This window comes from Hyperolius riggenbachi, chromosome 3 (assembly GCF_040937935.1).
Source record: "Hyperolius riggenbachi isolate aHypRig1 chromosome 3, aHypRig1.pri, whole genome shotgun sequence".
In the NCBI taxonomy this organism is placed as follows: domain Eukaryota; kingdom Metazoa; phylum Chordata; class Amphibia; order Anura; family Hyperoliidae; genus Hyperolius; species Hyperolius riggenbachi.
Genome location: NC_090648.1, coordinates 435,929,508 through 435,942,831, shown reverse-complemented (window position 1 = coordinate 435,942,831; position 13,324 = coordinate 435,929,508). Strand labels below are relative to the sequence as shown.

Genomic DNA, 13,324 nt, shown 5'->3' with positions numbered 1-13,324 from the left:
GCCGAATGAAATCTATTGGAAATCGATCTAAATGCAGTATTGGACAATTAGATCCAATGCAACTCTATGGGACATTGATCTGCTGCCAGCAGCAGATCGACCTAGATCTTCAATCCTGTCAGATAGATCAAATTGATCGAAATCGATCAAAATCGATCGAATGGGGAATTTGATAGAATCGATTTCTGATCGATCCTATAGAATTGATCGATCAAAGGCTAAAATCGACCAGTGTATGGGCACCTTAAGAACAAGCAATGAGAACGGGAGATACAAAGCGTCACAGCCGGTTAATACTAGACAACATCTGGAATCTTATCTGGTATCTACTGGTAGACAATGGTACGCCAGGAGTATAATCAATCAATCAATCATCTACCGCTAATCTATTAGTACCAAGCTTTAGGGTGCCCATGCACTGATAGATTTGCAGCAGATTCAACCATCAGATAGATTTCTGTCAGATGCCTGTCAAGTCGAACAGGAATCTATCTGATGTGTGCCACACACTAGGAACAGATTTCATTCTGAAATCTATTGGAAATCAATCTAAATGCATTATTGGACTATTAGATCCAATGCAACTCTACGGGCCAGTGATCTGCTGCCAGCAGCAGATCAGCCTAGATTTTCCATCCTGTCAGCTAGATCAAATCAATTGAAATCAATCGCTAGATTTGAAAGAATCAATTTCCGTCGAAATAGAATCAATCAATCGATCAATGGCTGTAATCGACCAGTGTATGGGCCCCTTTAGTGTGTATTTTTCTTTTTTGCAATATTCATTTATAAACTATTTAATCAGTGCTTGCCGTTTGTAAAATCTTTCCTCACCCAGACTTGAGCCTCGTACACACGCCTGACTTAAATTGGCTGAGGCGGCCGTTATTGACCGATAATCAGGTGTGTGTACGGCACTTGACGACTCTGGACGCCCACCCCACAAGCAATCCGCTGGACGGATCCGCTGTACTCAACCCCAGGGATGCAGATCCCCCTGCCAATTTCATTGTTTGCACTGCAACACAGCTGACACGCGTGTGTGCAGCCCAAGCCAGCGATGTCACCCGAGGGGATCAGCTCCTGATCCCCAACAGGCGACATAAGTGGACAGTGTGTACGCAGGCTTACATTCTGAGATTTAGCACAGGTGACATCTTTAGTCCTGTCGGGTAAAGTTCTGCAGAATGTATGGTTACTGAAAGTTCCGAAGCCAGTACAAAACATACCTGGTCTCCGAGAATGCTCTGGGGTGGAGAATTCCACATAGTTAATCAGCCTAGGCTAAACATCACTGTGAGGGCGGGGCTACATACATTTGGGGCATTTTTAAACATTGTCCGCTATTAGCTGGCAAATGTTTGCAACCTTTGGCTGGACCATATCAGATCACAGTGGGGATGCTGAAAGTTTGGGTCATGTCCAGCACACAACAAAAATGTATCTTTCAATAAATGCAGTTTCCTAGATTAACGGCTGGTTTCCACTGTGTGCCGCATCCACAGGGGCGCCTCTAGCTATTTTGTCACTTAAACCTGTGGCGATCAGTGTGAGTGGCTAATAATCACCAGATTCGATTGTAGTGAAACAATCTGTCGGTAAAAATGAATGCATGTATTCACAGCTATAGGCTAGGGTTACTGATAACAAGATTGTCGAGATTAAATTGTGAGGGTAAGATTGGGGGGGGGGGGGGGATTGGTTACAAAGAACACTTATATTGCGCTTTACTCCTGGCAGACTCAAAGCTGCAGCCAGACTTGCTCAGTAGGCAGTAGCAGTGTTAGGGAGACTTGCCCAAGGTCCCCTACTGAATAGGTATTGGCTTACTGAGCAGGAAGAGCTGAGATTTGAACCCAGGTCGCCTTTGCCAGGGGCAGAACCCTTAACCATTACACTATCCAGAGAGAGGGGAGAAAAGCACTTTTATTTAGCTTTCCTGTGTGACAAGAAGACAGCCAGCAATAGGGGAAGGGGGGAAAGGAAGGTAAATGAGGGAGAGAAGAGGAGTGGAGAAATACTGAGAGGGAGCAGAGAGCTCATCTGTATTGCAGTCCCACATCACACAGAGGCGACTTGCCTGTAATGTGACTCCTGTCCCTGCCAATTTCTCACACAAGGCTGCCAGCAGCCCTCCTGAAGTCTAGGGACTGTCGAAAACTTTTCAACCTGTGTAATACGTTATCTAACTGTCCACATGCAGTCTTTACAATGGTGAAAGAGCAGACAGTTTTTTTCTACGTTGGCAGCTTCTGTTCTGCATTATGCTGTGTACATTTACCAGCTGTTTACACCCCCCCCCCTCCTCCCTACCATACACCCCCACCCCAATAATTTTTGAACTTTTATTTCTCTCAGCCAGCCTAGTGCTTCACATTGCCTTACGCAAAAACCTTAATGCATCAGGCACTGTACTAGCCCTAAATCAATAAATGAAAGGCAGTTTGTGGGAAAATCTCCCCCCTGGCCAGTCTGTTCTGGCATGCCTCCTCTTTAGATCTGTGTTTTCTTTTCCTCTCTCTCAGCATGTTGGTATGGGGAGGGGCCGGATAAGAGTGCACAGACACACTGGAGATCCAGAGATAACTCTGATTAGGGAATGCCAACAAATCTTGTCTACAAAAAAACTTTGTATGATTCCTTATCAGTGGCTGAGCAGATGCTTTCATTAGAACTGTGCAGAGAGCAGAACTTTTTCTCTCGGCACCCTTTGTTTTCAGTCTCTAAGGACAGGAAAAATTAACTTTTTTTTTTCTGGAAGCACCCTCTAGATAAATCTCAACTCCAGGCAACTGTCTGTTCTGCTGTTGCTTAGAGGTGCCTCTGCGCGTCCATTTCTGAATCGCGGCACCTGTGCTGCTACAAAGCCACAGCTGAATTGCTATAGCTGAGACACGCATGGCTATAGAGATTTGGATGCAGTCTGCAATTTTTTTTTTTTTTTGCTGCATGTGATAGCGTGCAGAAAACAGCCACAATTTGCGGCTAGTGTAAATAGGCCCTAAGTTCTTGCTGTGGGTGCTGCATGTGATGCACACTATCTAACCCTCGCTATATTATAATATGACCCAGGTGATGGCTGCAAACATCTACCATCAAACCGCAGTTTTTTTCTTGAATAAATCCACTCCTGGGTTGCTGGATCACTTCTGTTCTGCAATTTAGCACATTAAACCCAGCTATATTGGCTAAGGCTTTGCTGTACCTGCTATCTACTCAGCTGAGCATATTAAAGTTCCATTAAAAGTAATCCTCTTCATAGATTGCTCCTGCAATCCCTATTTCCGCTTCTCAGTGGAATGACTGCTGAAGTGTACAGTACTCAGCAAAACTCTTCAGCTCTGGTGGAAAAATGTTTTAAAGCAGCATCACTTCTCAAATTGTATGCCAGGGGTAGATGTCATAAATTAGGAAGGACAGTAAACAGGAAAAACAAATAATCAGTACTTTGTGTGAACCCAACTTATAGCGACAACATCATCAATATAACTACAAATCAGCCCCCATGACAAATGGCACCGCCTTCACTTCTATTCCCTCTCAAAGTAACACTAAAGTAAAAAATGTATAATATAATGAATTGTGTGTGTAGTACAGCTAAGAAATAGCAAATAGCTATTGGTAGTAGTGTTGGGCGAACACCTAGATGTTCGGGTTCGCGAACGTTCGCCGAACATCGCCGCGATGTTCGGGTGTTCGCGCCGAACTCCGAACATAATGGAAGTCAATGGGGACCCGAACTTTCGTGCTTTGTAAAGCTTCCTTACATGCTACATACCCCAAATTTGCAGGGTATGTGCACCTTGGGAGTGGGTACAAGAGGAAAAAAAAATATTTGAAAAAGAGCTTATAGTTTTTGAGAAAATTGATTGTAAAGTTTCAAAGGAAAAACTGTCTGTTAAATGTGGAAAATGTCATGTTTCTTTGCACAGGTAACATGCTTTTTGTCGCCATGCAGTCATAAATGTAATACAGAGAAGAGGTTCCAGGAAAAGGGACCGGTAACGCTAACCCAGCACCAGCAGCAGCACACGTGATGGAACAGGAGGAGGAGGCGCAGGGGGAGAAGGCCACGCTTTTTGAGACACAACAACCCAGGCCTTGCATGAGGACAAGAAGCGTGCGGATAGCATGCTTTTTACCGCCATGCAGTCATAAATGTAATAAAGATGAGAGGTTCCATAAACAGGGACCGGCAACGCTAACCCAGCAGCAGCAGCAGCACACGTGATGGAACAGGAGCAGGCGCAGGAGGAGAAGGCCACGCTTTGAGACACAACAACCCAGGCCTTGCATGAGGACAAGAAGCGTGCGAATAGCATGCTTTGTACCGCCACGCAGTCATAAATGTAATAAAGATAAGAGGTTCAATAAACAGGGATCGGGCGGCAACGCTAACCCAGCAGCAGCAGACGTGATGGAACAGGAGGAGGCGCAGGAGGAGAAGGCCACGCTTTCAGGCGCAACTCAGGCCTTGCATGAGGACAAAAAAATGCGTGCGCAAAGCAATGCAATGAGTAGTTTTCAGGACACAATGGGCTATTCGGAGGAGCTATTCCCGCCCCCACAATCTTCTACCTGTGAAAGGTCAATGGAACAGCCACAAATGTTGTGCCCGGATTCACAACCTTTTTCTGTGGAAAATGCACCTCGCACTGAAATGCAAGGCGAGGCCGAGGATGAACATGACGTCAACAACTCAACATGACGCAAAATGGGGGCGAAACAGAAAGCTGCTTTCAATGTTTTGAAGGCCTTAATTGCCTCCGGTGGCCAGTTAGATGCATCATTCATCACACCCAAATCCCAGAGCAATGTGTGCAGGAATTTGAATCGCAGGAGGTGTACCGAGATCATCTGGACAAGTGACCAAGTGACAAGTGACCAAGTGACAAAGTGAAAAGTGACAAAGTGACCAGTGACAAAGTGACTGACAAAATGACAAAGTGACAAAATGACAAAGTGACAAAATGACAAAGTGACCAGTGACAAGTGAGAGGTTGTTCTGGGGAGCTCTACTCCACTGCACACAGTCACATATGAGGAGAGGTCTCGTCGGGACTGCTGATCCTCCTCAGCTTGCTCAAAGCCTTGAGGGTTCCTGAAGATCCTCTGCTTGGAGTTCGCCGGGGTTCAGCTTGGTGTCGGGGTCGGCGGCGTCCTCCTCACTCCAACGTGGCAAATCTTCTGTTGAAGGAAAAAAAAAAAAACATTTTTAAAAGCCCAGTACCGCTTCTGAAGGACTCACCAAGAGATGCAGAAGCGCTTCAATCTAGCGCATCATCGCTCGCTGGGTGATGTCCCTCCCTACGCGCTGGAATTCTACGCTGCACATGCTAGCACGCTTTTGCGCAGTGCCGAGGCGCATTCCAGCAGCTAGCTACCAAGCTTCTGTGGATCTGATTGGGCCACCATGTTGGATCTCTGCCAAGTCCTCCAAAATTTTGAGCAATCCACGTTGCTTGTGACTGAGCAGTGACAACTCTACAGTCAGCATTACAATACCACTGCTGTGTTTACTGAAGAAATCAATGTTGAAGATGGAAACCGCTGGCATGATGATGGGGGAATCTGAAGATGAAAACGATCAGCGTGATGATACCAACATCAGGCAACCTGCCTCAGGAAACGCTGGTCCCAGCTATGACAAAGAACAGGACGAGGAACAGCTGGAGTTGGAGCAGGAATTGGATGCCCCCACTGCCGAGGGACAGAGCGGTGCACGTTGGACTTCCACAATTTAGCGGGAATGGACAGAGGAAGAGGAAGAAAGTGATGCTGGTGACGAATATGGTGCATCACAACAATCACAACGCTCACAAGAACATGAAGACAGAGGAGTCTGGCAGGATTCTCTGGCACACATGGCTCAATTCATGCTAGACTGCATTGAACGCGGCCCGCGCATTATTCACTATTCATTATTATTCATTATTCTGGACAACACCAATTACTGGGTTTATACCCAGTTTATACAAACACAATGTTAAAAAACTGATTGAAGAAAGTGTCAGACAGGTCAAAAATGAAACAATTCCAGCAGGCCCTTGAGGATGGAGACTTTAGAGAGGAGATTGACATCCTCCTCCTTCTCTAGCCAGTTGAACGCCGACAGACTGACTTCAGGAAACCCAGGAGGACCAGGAGGGCAGCAAAGAACACAAGCTGCTGCTAGTGCCCAAAAGGGAATGGTATTGGCAGTGTCCTCGGAGTGGGAACATTTTCTGACACCCATGCAGCAGCCCACAGAACAGCAATCGGGCAGTTCCACGTCCTCCAACACCAATCGCCTGGAGAAGATGGTCAAGGACTACATGTCAGATGGCGTAGCTGTGTTGAACAATCCATCTGCAGACAAACGGTGAGTGTGACAGCACAGAAGGACCATGGCAACTCACTCATAGTACCACAGTTTGATAGTGCTGCCCAAAAAATTATATGGATCCGTGGACCCGGGCAGTACTGGGAAGTGGGAACGCAGATTTTAGTACCTAAACACACGATACAACATGTTTTCCGGGGTCGGACTCTGAGGCACATACAGATGGTCCCGATCATCATCCTCATCATACAACTCTTCTCCTGAGTCTGACCCACCCACCACCTCTGCCACCCCAACATCCCCAGACACAGACCCCTCATCGTCCTCAACATTAACTTGGGATGCTGGCCTGAGCCCGACCTCCTCCTCCACATCAGGCCCCATCATCTCCTCAATAGCAGCCCTCAATAATCGCTCTGGCGCCAGACCGATGGACACAACGTTCTCCTCCGGGGAGGGCTGCTGCTGACCACTAGCTGCTGGGGTGGATGTTATAGCTTGCGTGGGGCGTTGGCTGTTGCTGTTGTTGGGAGTGCTGCTCACAGCGGAGGTCTCTGAGGAACTCATGGTGAGCTCATATAGTGATTGACGTTGAGTGGAGTATTACTGATCCCAGCAATATACACACTGACTGGCAGAGTACACAATGCTATATAGTGGTTGACGGTGAGTGAAGTACTACAGATCCCAGCAATATACACAGTGACTGGCAGTACAATGGTATGGGTGGGTGAGCAGAGTACTACAGATCCCAGCAATGCTATATAGTAATGGGGTGACTGAGTGAGCGGCAGTGTACTACTGTTCCCAGCAGACACAGAGTGGCAGTAAACACAATGCTATATAGTGTGGCTGAGCGAGCGGTGTACTACTGTTTCCAGCAGACACAGAGTGGCAGTAAACACAATGCTATATAGTGTGGCTGAGCGAGGTACACAGAGTGGCAGTAAACACAATGCTATATAGTGTGGCTGAGCGAGCGGTGTAGTACTGTTCCCAGCAGACACAGAGTGGCAGTAAACACAATGCTATATAGTGTGGCTGAGCGAGGTACACAGAGTGACAGTAAACACAATGTTATATAGTGTGGCTGAGCGAGCGGTGTACTACTATTCCCAGCAGACACAGAGTGGCAGTAAACAGAATGCTATATAGTGTGGCTGAGCGAGGTACACAGAGTGGCAGTAAACAGAATGCTATATAGTGTGGCTGAGCGAGCAGTGTACTACTATTCCCAGCAGACACAGAGTGGCAGTAAACGGAATGCTATATAGTGTGGCTGAGCGAGGTACACAGAGTGGCAGTAAACAGAATGCTATATAGTGTGGCTGAGCGAGCGGTGTACTACTATTCCCAGCAGACACAGAACAGTAAACAGAATGCTATATAGTGTGGCTGAGCGGTGTACCACTATTCCCAGCAGCGACACAGAGCACAATGCTATACAGTGGCGGGTGAGCGGTGTACTACTATTCCCAGCAGACACAGAGTGGCAGTAAACAGAATGCTATATAGTGTGGCTGAGCGAGGTACACAGAGTGGCAGTAAACAGAATGCTATATAGTGTGGCTGAGCGAGCGGTGTACTACTATTCCCAGCAGACACAGAACAGTAAACAGAATGCTATATAGTGTGGCTGAGCGGTGTACCACTATTCCCAGCAGCGACACAGAGCACAATGCTATACAGTGGCGGGTGAGCGGTGTACCACTATTCCCAGCAGCGACACAGAGCACAATGCTATACAGTGGCGGGTGAGCGGTGTACTACTATTCCCAGCAGACACAGAGTGGCAGTAAACAGAATGCTATATAGTGTGGCTGAGCGAGGTACACAGAGTGGCAGTAAACAGAATGCTATATGGTGTGGCTGAGCGAGCGGTGTACTACTATTCCCAGCAGACACAGAACAGTAAACAGAATGCTATATAGTGTGGCTGAGCGGTGTACCACTATTCCCAGCAGCGACACAGAGCACAATGCTATACAGTGGCGGGTGATCGGTGTACCACTATTCCCAGCAGCGACACAGAGCACAATGCTATACAGTGGCGGGTGAGCGGTGTACTACTATTCCCAGCAGACACAGAGTGGCAGTAAACAGAATGCTATATAGTGTGGCTGAGCGAGGTACACAGAGTGGCAGTAAACAGAATGCTATATAGTGTGGCTGAGCGAGGTACACAGAGTGGCAGTAAACAGAATGCTATATAGTGTGGCTGAGCGAGCGGTGTACTACTATTCCCAGCAGACACAGAACAGTAAACAGAATGCTATATAGTGTGGCTGAGCGGTGTACCACTATTCCCAGCAGCGACACAGAGCACAATGCTATACAGTGGCGGGTGAGCGGTGTACCACTATTCCCAGCAGCGACACAGAGCACAATGCTATACAGTGGCGGGTGAGCGGTGTACTACTATTCCCAGCAGACACAGAGTGGCAGTAAACAGAATGCTATATAGTGTGGCTGAGCGAGGTACACAGAGTGGCAGTAAACAGAATGCTATATAGTGTGGCTGAGCGAGCGGTGTACTACTATTCCCAGCAGACACAGAGTGGCAGTAAACAGAATGCTATATAGTGTGGCTGAGCGAGGTACACAGAGTGGCAGTAAACAGAATGCTATATAGTGTGGCTGAGCGAGCGGTGTACTACTATTCCCAGCAGCGACACAATGACTGGGGGGACCCTGGCTAGCGTGGCTGGAGCGCGAACTACCCTGCCTGCCTACCGAAAGCTAAACCCACAGACAAATGGCGGAGATATGACGTGGTTCGGGTATTTATTTACCCGAACCACGTGACAGTTCGGCCAATCAGAGCGCGTTCGGGTCCGAACCACGTGACCCGTTCGGCCAATCACAGCGCTAGCCGAACGTTCGGGGAACGTTCGGCCATGCACTCTTAGTTCGGACATGTGGCCGAACGGTTTGGCCGAACACCATCAGGTGTTCGGCCGAACTCGAACATCACCCGAACAGGGTGATGTTCTGCAGAACCCGAACAGTGGCGGACACTGTTCGCCCAACACTAATTGGTAGCAAATAAAATAGTCTCATGTTGTTTTCCAGTACAGGAAGAGATAAGAAACTTCAGTTCTCATAGCAAAAGAGCTTCTCTGAGCTCTTCAACCCAACTAGGGTCGAAGACTGTCCTGTTTTTTGAAGCACTTATACATAAAAGAAACCGCAAGAGACAGCTTGAGATAAGATTTTACTGCAGGGAAGTGGTTTGTAAACTGCAAATATGCCAGAATGATACAGTGATATACTAAACCTGGTGCGTCCATATTCCAGAAGCGTGTTGTACATGTTCTCCCCAAATGGTGTCCTCCTGTGTCCCCCATGTGTCCTGTGTCCCCCATGTCTTCCCCATGTGTCCTCCTGTGTCCCCATGCCTGCCCCATGTGTCCTCCATATCTCCCCCATGTGTCGTCCTGTTTCTCCCATGCCTCCTCCTGTGTCCCTGCGTGTGTATGCAGTGTGCCCAGCTCCCCCTGTGTGCCTCTGCTCTCTCTCCTGGTCCCCCCAGGTGTGTAGCTGCAGCTGCTTACCTAATCCGCCATGCCCGCGGGGATTGCAGACCTCTGTTTCCTCCAGGCGATGTCCTCTAGTGATGGGCTTCTAATGATCGTGTGATCATTAGAAGCCCATCACTAGAGCAAGCTGCGCTGATGTGAAGGAGCTCTACAATCCCCGTGGGCATGGCAGATAGGTGGTACTTTTTTCTAAGAATTACTTTATTTTATATGCATTTGAATGGGAATAAGAAAAAATTGAAAAAATCCATTATTTCTCAGTTTTCAGCCATTATACAGTAGTTTTAAAATAAAACGAGCTACTATGGATAAAACCCGCACTAATTAAAAGCCCTTATGTGCCTGTAGGTAACTACCTATGTTTTTTTTTAAGCCCTTTCTTTTATTTTGGCATTTATGGGAGAGGGGGTGGTAAAGAATGAATGGGGGATTTATTTCATTTTAATTTAATGTATATAGGTGTCTCTTTACTTTTTGGCCACTCAATGTTCCCCCCTCTCTCCCCCCCCACACACACACTTTATTTCAATGTACTGTGAACAGTACAGAGAAAGTATTGTGTGTGTGTTTTCACTTTCACTTTGTCAATGACCAACGGCATCTCACTCATTCCGGTGATCATTGAATTACAGGCACTTTGATTGGCTTTGAGAACACGTTCCCATGCACAAGCGAGCAACAGGCATGAGCAGAAAGCTGTATATATATATATATATATATATATATATATATATATGCCAGTGGAGCTAAGATGAAGTATCAAGGGACGTAGATACTAGAGCATAGATACTGTCGCCACTCCCATAAGTGGCTAAAACAAACCTGAAGAAAGCCAAGCTGAAAGAAACTGACTGTATAGTTAAACAAAAAAACAAACAAAAGATTAAAGGCTACCTAAAGTGACAAATCCATGCCTAAATTCTAAGCAGTTGCAGGTATCCTAGCGTATATCACTAAAGTAAGGGGAGCTGTGCTTTCTAATACCATCTGATGTGCATGCTTGTTGGGTCTATGGGTAAAAGTAGAAGAAGCAGATGATTACCTTAATATTAAATAAATAAGGCAGGCTCCATATCCCTCTAACTTAAAGTGGTCTGAAAGTCAGCATTTCTACTTTGCTCTAAAAGATTTCTCACAGCTTGAAAGTTGCTATCCCAGAAAAAAATTCTAGCAGAACATCACTGAAATGGTTAAACAAAGCACTTTCTCCTGCTAGTCAGCTTATAATCCGCATCCAAACTGGAGATAAGAAAATATTTTTTACTTGTTAAACACAAATGTATCAACACTGGAATGTAAACAAACACTCTGAGAAACTGTCTCTGCTTCAGGCACACATAGTGTTCAGAATAGCTCATTAGAAGATTTTAATATATAATAAAAAGCAGTTATAATAGAAAAATAATAAAATACAATGCCAGCTTTCAGGGTAGGAACAACTACACTTTGGAAACTTGTAATTTGTAAACAGAAAATATTACGTGTGCACAAAAGCAAATATGATAACTGTATGATTAATAAAAAGTAGGAAAACACATTTTTATTGAATGTTATGTCAGAGTTTCAGACCACTTTAAGATGTGCTTTAAAAGGTAAGGGGAGAAGCTTCCTCCTGTTACTGGTGGGATTTCCCTCACAAACACTTTGCAACAGCAGTCATTTGCCATATATTGTGCAGAGCACAGTTCTGGGTAGAGACACTGTACTATGATGATTAATTCTGTGCTCGAAGACTTGAATGGAAGTCGTTATTTGTTAAGCATCATGTACTGAATAGATGTACTGAGTTCTATGAGGCATTAATTGTACACTTGCATTTCTGCAAATTAGCAGACTACAGAGTCTAATGTTTCCTGTTGTTATGCAATTGTTTTTTAATAAAGCTATAATGAAACAAAAAGGAGAAAAAAATATAAGAATATTTACTGACTAGAACCTCTCATTCACTTTGTTTTATTGTCTTATTATGGGCTCAGCTAAGGCCCGGTTCACATTTGCGGGGGGTTTTTGCGGGGGGGGGGGGGGGGGACCGTGAACCAGTGAAATAGGTAACATCTGTCTGCTCAGACTGCTCACACTTACTCACCTTCTTGAGAAACTTTCTGAAAGTTTGGATTCTGTTTCATATTGCCTGTAAACAAAAGAAACTCATTTATGGAGACACATCTAAAGAAGGAGCCTTCTATACTCAAATCACTGAACAGCTAAATTACTTCCATCATTTCCTATTCTAGATCCATGAAAAATGCTAGCCAAATTAGACAAGACATCTTTAAAGGACACCTGAAGAGAGAGGTATATGGAGGCTGCCATATTTATTTACTTTTAAGCAATAGCAGTTGCCTGGCTGTCCTGCTGATCCCCTGCCTCTAATACTTTTAGCCATAGCCCCTGAACAAGCATATGCAAAACAGGCATTTCCGACATTACTGTCAGATCAAGATTAGCTGTATGCTTGTTTCTGGTGGTGTTCTGACACTACTGCAGCCAAACAGATCAGCAGGACTGCCAGGTAACTGGTATTGTTTAAAAGATAAATATGTCGGCCTCCATATCCCTCTTCACTTCTGTTGTCTTTTAACCAGGACTAGTTTGACACAAGACACTTGGGCAGGGGTCATACTTATTAAAATTCACGGGTGATTTGCGCAATTGCATTTGCCACAGATGTAATGTACTGTATCTCAAAGGAATCACATTGTATTTTATTCACATTTGCATTTGCAATTTTCTGCATGGAAAAATTTGGACAACAGGTGTGTTTTTTTTTTTTTGGGGTGTAAATGTGTGTTTCAATGCAAGTTAAAAGGGGATGCAGAATTTTTTTTCTTTTGCATGTGATTTTAGTTACCATAAATTAGATGGATTTTGATGAAAATTAACTTTGTTCCTACATTCCAAAAAGTGCAATGTCAAATTTTGCATAGAAATGCTGAAAGAAAAATTAATTGTGAAAACGTGCAGAAAGGTTCATACACTATAACAACTGTAAACGCAGAATCATGCATCCTTTTTGACAAATGTGAATGGCCCCTTGAAGTAATGGGTGGACAAAGATAATAATGACAATAAACTCCTATCCCCATTACAATCACAGAGGACTGGGGAACTAAGAATAGGATTACTGTTACCCGCAGATATTGAGACTGAATCCCTTGGGAGACAGTTTGGGGCAGGGTGCTGTACACAGGGTACTGTACACACATAGCATCCCTCTGCAATGCTAGAACCTTGGCAGAGGCGGCCTTGACTGCTATAGGTTGCCGAGGATCTATGGATGTTGCAGCTGTTTGTTTTAATGTACCAAAACGGTAACCTTTTACAAGTAATAACAAACAAAAAAAGTTCACATAATTTACAATAATGTTCTATTAAATGCATGAACTGGTGCTTTGAAATAAAAATGTCACTTGTGTGGCTGTCATGCCGAGCTTTCAGGTTCAGCAATGTGCGAGTCTCCCAC

General features: G+C 45.2%; 1 protein-coding gene across 4 annotated transcripts in view; it reads right to left on the bottom strand.

Annotated features, from left to right (window-relative positions):
• DDX11 (DEAD/H-box helicase 11) overlaps positions 1–13,324 on the bottom strand; it is a 176,640-nt gene that overhangs the window by 41,271 nt on the left and 122,045 nt on the right. For all 4 annotated transcript variants that reach the window (XM_068277660.1, XM_068277657.1, XM_068277658.1 and 1 more), the window contains exon 13: positions 11,948–11,992. In XM_068277660.1, coding sequence (XP_068133761.1) covers positions 11,948–11,992 — 45 coding nt within the window. The remainder of the gene's footprint in view (positions 1–11,947; positions 11,993–13,324) is intronic.